General features: G+C 57.0%; 1 protein-coding gene across 1 annotated transcript; it reads left to right on the plus strand.

Moving 5' to 3' along the window:
- Positions 1–1,782: 1,782 nt before the first annotated feature.
- Positions 1,783–8,503, plus strand: LOC126028747 (zinc finger and SCAN domain-containing protein 5B-like). Its single transcript, XM_049787672.1, has 6 exons — positions 1,783–1,802; positions 2,435–2,522; positions 3,443–3,497; positions 5,453–5,940; positions 7,490–7,544; positions 7,587–8,503. Exons 1-6 carry the CDS (start codon positions 1,783–1,785, stop codon positions 8,501–8,503), a joined length of 1,623 nt encoding a protein of 540 aa, XP_049643629.1.
- The last annotated feature ends 1,566 nt before the right edge of the window (positions 8,504–10,069 follow it).

Raw genomic sequence — 10,069 nt, forward strand, 5'->3', positions numbered from 1 at the left:
CAGAGCCCAAAAAGTCCTGTGTGATTTGTGTTTTGTTTTGTTTTGGGGCCACACCCAGTGGTGCTCAGGGGTTACGCCTGGCTCTACGTTCAGAAATCTCTCCTGGCAGGCTGAGGACCAAATGGGATGCAGGGATTGAACCCAGGTCTGTCCCAGGTCAGCCATATGAAAGGCAGATGCCCTACCACTGTGCTATCACTCTGGCCCCTGTGTGCTGTGTAAATGATGCTCTTTCACCTCCAACAAGACAGAAAACATTTCTGGGACTGACTCCCACTGGGGCTCTGCTGACCCATGCCAGCCACTGGCCCTCACTGGACAGGGCAAGGATGCCAGCCTTGCAGAAGTCCTATCCGGGTTCAGTTCCAGGCAACCCATGAAACCCCAAGCAGAACCAAAACAACACAAAAATACCAGCAGGCTCTTCCAGGGCCAGTATGTGTCTGCAGTGTGCAGTGCTGGGGGAATCTTCTCTGGGATCAGAGATTGTCTCCCCCCAGTGCACCTACTAATGAGAAAGTTTATGTTCCCAGAAGTGCCCTGTGTATGTGACCAAATGTGTGCGTGTGTTTCTGTGTCTGTGTGCATGTATGGGTCCTTGTATGCATACGTTCCCTCATGTGTGTTAATGTATCTGTATGTTCACATGTGATCTTTTTTGTTTTTGTTTTGTTTTTGCTTTTTGGGTCACACCCGGCAGCACTCGGGGGATACTCCTGGCTCTATGCTCAGAAATTGCCCCTGGCAGGCTCGGGGGACCATATGGGATGCCGGGATGCGAACCGCCATCCTTCTACATGCAAGGCAAAAGCCCTACCTCCATGCTATCTCTCCAGCCCTGTGTTTGTTTCATTACATGTTTGTGTGTGCACACACGTATGGTTTTGTTGTGTGCATGTGTTCATGTGTGCTGTTCATATGTCTTTATGTCTGCATGAGTGTGTGACTGTCAGAAAGGCACATGGACCCTCGCTTACAGGTTTGCAGCAGGACTGGCTGGTGCTTGGTGGCTGATGGTAGTTGCTCCCTGTCTAAGCACCTGTCAAAAGATGAGCAAGGTCTCCCCGAGTCGGCTGCAGCACTCAGCACAGCCACACTCCCCCACACAAGGTACAGAAGGGCACCCCGTGGGGTCTGGTTGCAGGTGGGGGTGACAAGTCCCACTGGCAGCCCCTGCCTCACTCTAGACTCCCCAGACACACACACACACACACACACACACACACACACACACACACAAAATCTAGGCCTTGTGCACATGCTTGTGCCTCCCCATCCTGCCCCACCTATCTCCAGCAAGCATGCGTGTGGGCACCACCTGCTCCTTGACTGTGCGCAGGAGCCAGAATGAAAGGGAGTGACTCCAGTGAGAAACCCAACTAAGGCACAACACCACCAGCGACAGGGCCTGGTGGACAGAGGAGAGAGGCTCAAAGGTCTACCAGCCTACTACACCCGCACAGGCACTGCGGAGAGTCGCCATGGTTAGTCTGCCTGATTTTAGGGTGCTGTGCCAAGGAGCACCCCGGCCCACTCCCTGAGGGGTCCACCATCTGTCACAACTTCTTCCCCTGGGGAAAATGTGAATGGACTCTCTGGGTTTTAGACATAACCTGTCCCTGGAAATACTGTCCCAGCTCACCCCCTTGGCCAAAAGGGAGCCTTAAAACACTTTTTGGGGGGCCAAAGTGATAGCACAGAGGGGAGAAATTTGCCTTGTACGTGGCATCCCATAGAGTCCCTCAAGCCTATCAGGAGTGATCCCTGAGCGTAGAGGCAGCAATGATTCCTAAGATTTCCGGGTATGGGCCCCTCAAAGAAAAACAAAAAATACACCTTTTAGGGGCCAGGGAGACAGCACAGTGGTTGGGTGTTTGCCTTGCAAGCAACTGATCCAGAATGGACGGTGGTTCGAATCCCGGCGTCCCATATGGTCCTGATAGGTGCGACTTCTGAGCACAAAGCCAGGAGTAACCCTGAGCACTGCCGGGTGTGACCCCAAAACCAAATAAAAAATAAAATGCACCTTTTGGAGAAGGGGTTAGCCCACTCCTGGCGGTGCTCAGAACTTACTCCTGGGGCCGGAGAGATAGCACAGTGGCATTTGCCTTGCAAGCAGCCGATCCAGGACCTAAGGAGGTAGGTTCGAATCCTGGCGTTTCATCTGGTCCCCCATGCCTGCCAGAAGCGATTTCTGAGCAGATAGCCAGGAATAACCCCTGAGCACCGCCGGGTGTGGCCCAAAGCCCAAAAAACAAACAAAAAAATAACTTACTCCTGACTCTGGGTCACTCCTGGTAGGGCTCAGGGGACCCAATGCAGTATCAAAGATCGAAGCGGGGTCAACCAAGGCAGCCACCCTGTCCCCTATACCACCTTTCCAGCCCTAAACACCCTTTTGCACTGATAAAGCAACCCCCACCCCCACCTTCAGCCACGGAGATGAAGCTCAGAGCTCCACACTCGCCGGCTTCATCCTACACGAAGACACAGATATCACACGTTACTCCATCATCTTCTGCGTATGTGACATGTGTTTTTGTTTGCTTATTTGTTTTGAAGTTTGGGTGGGAGAAAGCAGCAGTTCTGCGGCAGTGGGACCCTTTCCATCTCCAAGAACTCTGTGTCCATCACAAGAGGAGGGACAGGGAAGGCACGAAAAAAAGGGATGCTCAGCGCCAAAGTGCTTCTCCGCATGTGAACACAAAGTACGGGCCAGTTTTTCTATGAAGGGAAACTGAGGAAATGCTTTTTTTTTTGGTTTTTAGGTCACACCCGGCAGTGCTCAGGGTTACTCCTGGCTGTCTGCTCAGAAATAGCTCCTGGCAGCATGGGGGACCATATGGGACACCGGGATTCGAACCAACCACCTTTGGTCCTGGATCGGCTGCTTGCAAGGCAAACGCCGCTGTGCTTTCTCTCCGGGCCCGGAAATGTTTCTTGTTTTGTTTTGTTTTGTTTTGTTTTGTTTTTGGGCCACACCCAGCGGTGCTCAGGGGTTACTCCTGGCTGTCTGCTCAGAAATAGCTCCTGGCAGGCACGGGGACCATATGGGACACCGGGATTCGAACCAACCACCTTTGGTCCTGGATCGGCTGCTTGCAAGGCTCCGGGCCCCCGGAAATGCTTCTTAACTCTATCTAGGCTTTGGACCAGGATGGCTGTCCTGGTCTCAGCTTCATCGTGGGCTCCTGTGGCACCCCTAGGGAGCCCAGAGCCAGGAGTAAGCCCCTGAGTTCTTGTGGGCGTGACCCCCGACAACGAAACCAAAACCAATTGTTAGGAACGGGTCTGCTTGGGCCCCTGGAGTCCCACACCCCGGCCTGCCAAGCGATGGGATAGGGCTGGGCCTAGCGGGTGGGTCTCCCCTGGACTGGATTTCGCGCTTTAACTGCGTCATCACAGGGTGGGGCCTAGGGGAGGAGCTACCGCCTACTTATAGGTGGCCAGCCAGGTCGACCCAGCGCACATCGACCAACTTCCTTGGACTGTAAGCAGTAAGAGGTAAGAGTTGGGGGAACCAGGGAGCGGCACTGGGGTCCTGAGGTTCGCCTTTCCAGGACAGATATGTCCAGGCCCCTTCGTCCAATCTGCAGGAATGTACTTAAACGCGATTGGGTCGGTGGTGGGTGATTTCGGGGCTGTGATGGCCGATTTTGGCGGGTGGCTTCATTTGGTGGGGTTTGTCAACTCTGTGGGGGCACAGGCTGTGTAGAGACTGAAGCCAGGCCATTGAGCCCCTCTAGATGCAACGTGGGTGCTCAACACAAACTGGCCAAGGTATGTGGGGAGACCCCTCCCGCCCTCCAGTGCCCTGCTAAGTATGCACCTTTGAGGACTGGATCCCCTGCCCAGGGCAAGCCGACCCCAGGAAGACTGCTTCCTCCCTGAGCGTTGTGGGTGCTTCATTCCTTCCTAAGCGTTCCAGGTGCTTCATCCATTACCTCAGATGCCCAGAATTTCAGCGTTCTTTTTCTTGCTCCTGTTCTTGGATATGGGAACTCTGAACCCCGCATTCTCCCTCCCTGAGGTTCCATCCTCTGCTTTTTTTTTTGTTGTTTGTTTTGTTTGGTCACACCCTGCAGTGCTCCTAGGAATCATGCCTGGCAGGGCCACGTATGGGGATTAAAGCAGGGTTGGCTTAGTGCAAGGCACTAGTGCCTGCCCACCCTATTCTGGTGTTTTTTTTTTCTTTTTGTTTTATAGGTTTTATTTGGATGTTCTATTTTTAATTTATTTTATATTTTGGTTTTTGGACCACACCCAGTGGTCACTCTGTGATCACTCTGTGATCAAAAATCACTCCCGGAAGGCTCGGGTGAACCATATGGGATGCCCGGGATCGAATCCAGGTCAGCTGCATGCAAGCCAAACACCTTGCCTGCTGTGCTATAGCTCCAACCCCAGTCTGGTGCTTTTCAGTCACACACTTGATTTGTGGCTTTTGCTTTTTTGCTGTTTGTTTGGGGTTTGAGCCGCACCCAGCAGCTTATTCCTGGCTCTGTGCTCAGGGTTACTCAGTCTAGGCAGTGCTTGAGGGCCATGTGTGGTACCTGGGGATCAAAACAGGCTTAGCTGCCTGGGAGGCATGTGCCTTAACCCCCTCTCGCCTTCTCTGGCAGCTTTCAAAATGGTTGATCATGAGGATATATACTCAGCCATAGGCTTGGTTTGCATGGGATGCTAAAAAATAACAACCCCCCAAAGCCTGCACTTTGACTTGCACATGGCCAACCTGGATCCGATCAGGGCTTGAGCATGCTGTGCCCAGGGCCAGCTCTATCCCAACCAACACTGCCCCTTCTTGCTCCTGAGCAACCCTGGGTCTCGATCCATAAAAGCAGAGAGAAGGGCTTTATGAGAGCACAGTGCGAGGGCATTTGCCTTGCATATGACCAACCCAGGTTCGATCCCTGGCATCCCACAGGGCTCCCTGAGCCTGCGAGGATTAATTTCTGAGTGCAGAGCCAGGAGTAATCCCTAAGCACCACAGGGTGTGACCAACAAAAACAAAAGAGAAAAAACAATAACAACAACAAAAAAATAACAGGATAAAAACATAGAGAAGGGGGCCGGAGAGATAGCACAGCGGTAAAGCGTTTGCCTTAGACACAGAACGACGGTGATTCAAATCCCAGCATCCGAGATGGTTCTCCAAGACTGCCAGGAGCGATTTTTGAGCATAGAGCCTGGAGTAACCCCTGAGCGCTGCCGGGTGTGACCCAAAAACAAACAAACAAACAAACAAACAAAAAACCATAGAGAAGGAAATGTGACATTTTGAAAAAACAGATGGAAGTGTTTCACAGCTGATGTATGAGGGTGAGGGGTAAGAGCGGGGTAAGCCGGGAGTGCAGACCAGTCACTGTAGAGGGTTAACTCCTCCGAGGAGCCTTGGATGTGGGACCCAGAGCCCCCTTGGGTAATCCAGCTTGTGTTTTCTCCTCCTCAGGTCCTGCAGCAGGAGCCTTCGATACTCATAATAGTGAACCCCTTGGCGCCACAGAGCCTGTGGCCCATATGGCTTCCCCCCAGATGCCTGGAAGTAGTCCAAGTTGGACCCCATGTGCAGGGGTCCCAAAGCCAGAGCAACAGTTAACCCGTGAGGACTGGCACATCCGCTTCCGGGACTTCAGGCTGCTCCAGGACAGAGAAGAGTCTGACCCGCTGTGGGACCTGCAGGAGCTGAAGCAGCTGTGCTGGCTCTGGCTGCGGCCTGACCAGCACACCAAGACCGAGATCCTTGACCAGCTGGTGCTGGAGCAGTTCCTCATCTCGCAGCCCCTGCACGTGCAGGCCCTGGTCCGTGAGAATAAGGTGCATGACTGCGCAGAGCTAGAGCGGCTGCTCTGGAACCTCAGGCCGGACCAGAGTTGGGTGAGTGCGACACCGTTGGGAGAAATGGGTGAGGGGGCCCCACGGGAGCAGAAGCAGAGATGGGTGAGTGGGACCTGCCCACGGTGTCAGAGATGAGTGAGGAGGGCACAGCACGGGGGACAGAGATGGGTGAGCAGGGACACCCACGGGAAAGATGAACTTTGTCTGGACGCTCTTTCCTGGGCAGAGCAGGACTCTGGAGCCGAGGGGCTACAGGGCCCTGTAGGCTGGGGGTGTGTGTATCATCCCTTGCCACCTCTCCCAGAATGGGCCCCGGCAGCTCCTGGTGCAGTGGGCTCAGGGGTGGTCTGAGCTGGCCCTGTAAAGTAACCTCTCACCCCCGCCATTCGCTCATGGGAATTTGGGAACAATTTCCCAGAGGACCGGGGGGGGGGGGGGGGGTGGTGGTGGTGGTGGGGGGGGGCTGAAGGAAGGCAGCATCCAGATGGTCAGGGGACTGTGGGTTCACTCCCACTTCTGGCACTCCCAGGACTCCCAGGTCAGTCAAGGGACAGGGTTGGTGAGGAGAGGAGGGTTTAGATTTCACAGGACAGTGATTGCCTTGCACATGGCCCAGCCCAGGTTCCATGCCGTACCATATGTATTGCCCCATCCCCACTGAGCACTATTGTAGGTGCCCCAAATACACTGCATACACAAATTTTTTTTTTTTTGACCACACTTGATGGTGCTCAAGGATTACTCCTGGCTCTAAACTGAGAATCACTCCTATCAGGCTTGGGAGGTCAGACAGGATTCCAGGGATGGAATCCAGGTTGACTGTGTGCAAGACGAATGCCCTTCCCTCTCTGGGTCTACAGACACAAATCTTTTTTGTTCTTTTGTTTTTGGGATCACATAGTGGTGCTCAGGGGTTACTCCTGGCAGACTCGGGGGACCCTATGGGATGCTGGGGATTGGATCCAGGTTGGCCATGTGCAAGTCGAACACCTTACCTGCTTCATACACAAAGTTTATCTATATTTACATGTTTTCCCCCAAAGGACATCGTTACCATACAGGGAAAGAAATTTCTCATACGACAACTCTCGGATGACACAAGCCAAGCTGAGGTCAGTTTGTGCCCTGAACCCCACATGCCCCAATGTCCCTACATGCCCTGAGTGGGAGACTCCCCCAGTGACCCCACCGTGGGTCAGCACAGGGGGACGGGACCCTCTGACGCCCTGCAAGGGATCAGAGGGATGGACAGGCGAGGGGTAGGAGTACAGATTCTGGAATGGGTGCAAGATTCCATGGGGGGGGGGGGGGGAGGTCATCCTGGAAATCAAGCCTCTGCTCTGGGATGGGGAGATGCTGGAATACTGGCTGCCAGCAATGAGGACCCGTGACAGTCTGCACAGAGGCACGCAGGGCACTGCTAGACCCCCACTTCAAAGGCTGGACCTTGGGTTGTCCTGGCTTAGCGTGGAGGGTGATTAGTGTGGCGACAGAGGCACCTTAGCACTGAAAGGTGGGGATCAGCCAGACTCTAGGGAGCCCAGCGGTAACATGCTTAGGAAAGTGGGTACCTCGTCCCTCGCTCGGGCCTCAGGCAGGCACTCCGCCGCCGTGTGTCTAGGGACCCTCATCCTCATTTCTCCCACCGCAGATGTTCCCGAGAAACATGCCAGGCCGCGAGCAGGAGGCTGAGGGGCTGGTGTCAGGTGCAGATGAGGCCGAGGAAAAGGAGGAGGAGGAGGAGGAAGAAGAGGAGGAAGAAGAGGAGGCACAGGAAGTGCAGGAGCAGGCTCAGGAGATGCGGGAGGAGCTGGAGCAGGTGCTGGAGCTGAAGCAGGAGGCACCGGCGCAGGAGCTGGAGCAGGCTCCGGAGCCCGGTGAATGTGGCGCTGGAGCCTCGGGGTGCGGCGTCGTGCCGGCGACGACCCCGCGGAGCCCTGGGCTCCCCCCCACCCAGAGCCCCGCAGCCCCCCAGGGCGGCGTGCTGGACCTGGCAGCTCCGTGGCGCCTCCGCTCACGCTCCGGGCGCCGTCCCGCAGGGCCCGCGGGCCCGGAGTCCACCGAGGGCCGCGGGAGCCGGGGACACGCGTCCGGGGGCGCCGAGCGCGCGCCCAAGCGGGAAGCCTCGCCCGGCCCCGAGCCCGGGGTCCCCGCCGCGAGGGACGGCGCGGGCGGGCGCCGCGCGCTGGCCTGCGCCCACTGCCACAAGACCTTCCGGTACCAGTCGCGCCTGGACATCCACCTGCGCAGCCACACGGGCGAGCGGCCCTTCCGCTGCGCGCGCTGCGGCCACGGCTTCATGCAGCGCTCCGACCTGCGCGTGCACCAGCGCATCCACGAGCACCGGCGGCCCTACCGCTGCGGCCTCTGCGGCGCCGCCTTCACGCACCAGTCCACGCTCACGGGCCACACGCGCGTGCACACGCAGGAGCGGCCCTTCGCCTGCGAGCACTGCGGCCAGCGCTTCAGCCACCGCGGCAACCTCAACGTGCACCTGCGCACGCACTCGGGCCTCAAGCCCTACGCCTGCCCCGACTGCGGCCGCGCCTTCCGCCAGCTCGGCACCTTCAACCGCCACCGCCGGACGCACCTGCGCGCGGGCCCGGGCCGGCCCCGCCACGTCGAGGTCGCGGAGGACGGCGCGCGCGCCGAGGCTCGGGCTTGACGCCGCCCGGAGGAGCCCGGAGTCGAGTGGACGGACAAACAAACAGTTCTGAAAATGGGCGGGCGAGGAGGCCTGGCCTGGCCTGGCCTGGCCTCGCCTCGCCTGTGCGAGGCCCGGCCCTGACGCCCAGCACCACACGCTGCTCTGAGCCCACCCGCTGCACACTCAGGGCTAGGGCTGTCTCCCCGACCAAGCCACACAGCACCTCCGAAGCTCCCCCGAGCCCCACGCTCCGGAGCCGTGGACAGTCGGGTTCTCCTCAGGACGGAATCGGCTCTGGGACACTGGGTATTTCTGCTTTGAGTTCTTTCAAGTTTGAGATGATGTCGTTATTTCCCCCCTCCATGTGTTTTGCTGTTATCTGTTTTTCTTTGAACGATTTCCTAATAAAACCGATTTCCCCCCACTCTGATCTCTATGATTTCCTCGTCAGATAAGGTGTCCCAGGTTTGGTAAAAGGTACGTTTGATTTGGCTTAGACAGACTCTAAATAGGGCCGGGGAGGGTGTTTACTTTGCATTCTAGCAATCCAGGCTCGATTCCCAGCATCCCAGGACGAGTCCTATCTCTAGCCTGCTAGATAGCCAGGCTAGAGCACAGAGTCAGGAGAAAGCTCTGAGAGCTGCCCGGTGTGGCTCCAAAAACAAACGTACAAAAAACATTGAACTCTAGGATGGTTTCCACTGCAGAGCGGACTCCCTGGGGATTCTACAGCCTACAGTCCAGTCCATCCTACTTCACCTGCCGAGACACCCCGAGGCGTCATCAGCTGCTTCCAGTTCAAGTGAATGGGCAGGCCCTGAACTCAGCGTGTGCCCGCTTCAGAGGCCCTTGCAGGCCTTTCAGCCGAGGGGACACTCGCCCTCTCCCCCCCCTCCCGTCTGCCCCTGCCCCTGCCCCAGGCCCTGGTGCTTGGAAGTCCCAGGGCCTCCTCACCGTGGTTTTCTCAGCTAGGATGATCCCAGTCCTGAAACAACCTATAGCCAAGCGGACAGTCGCTTCTCCCACATAGGAAAGCTGGCTGCGATGACGAGTCCCAGGGCCCCTGGGTGCCCAACCTGAGGGCCCCCCAGGACCCTTCTTCCTCGGCACACCTAGGCACTGCCCTCTGCTGGCCGCCCTGCGAGTCCGAGCCCCATCCTGGGTTCTGTTTCTCTAGAATAGCCCCACCCACCCCGGCTTAGCGCTCACGCCTTCTTCCTTAACTTAGTTCTCCAGGGGAAGAATTATTTGCCGTGACCCGCAAATAATAAAATAATCGATGGCCAGGACCTGCTCAGGCAACCAGAGATGCCGGGCCACGCTGCTGCGGAAGGTGGGATACAGCCGGTGTGAACACTGGGCCCCCTCAGTGGCACCGCAAAGCTGGCCCCGGCCCCGCCCCAACATGGCACAGGCCCTGCCCCGGTCATGGGGCGCATGCCAACTCCCAACGTCCACAGCACAGTGAACCCCACAGCCCTTCATCCTTCCCCTAGACTCAGTACCCTTATTTCCCCAAGTAGCACCCCAGAGCACCCACCTCCCTCGCCGCCTCACCCCACATTCCCTCACGCGTCCAAACCC

This window comes from Suncus etruscus, chromosome 14 (genome assembly GCF_024139225.1).
Source record: "Suncus etruscus isolate mSunEtr1 chromosome 14, mSunEtr1.pri.cur, whole genome shotgun sequence".
NCBI classification, from domain to species: domain Eukaryota; kingdom Metazoa; phylum Chordata; class Mammalia; order Eulipotyphla; family Soricidae; genus Suncus; species Suncus etruscus.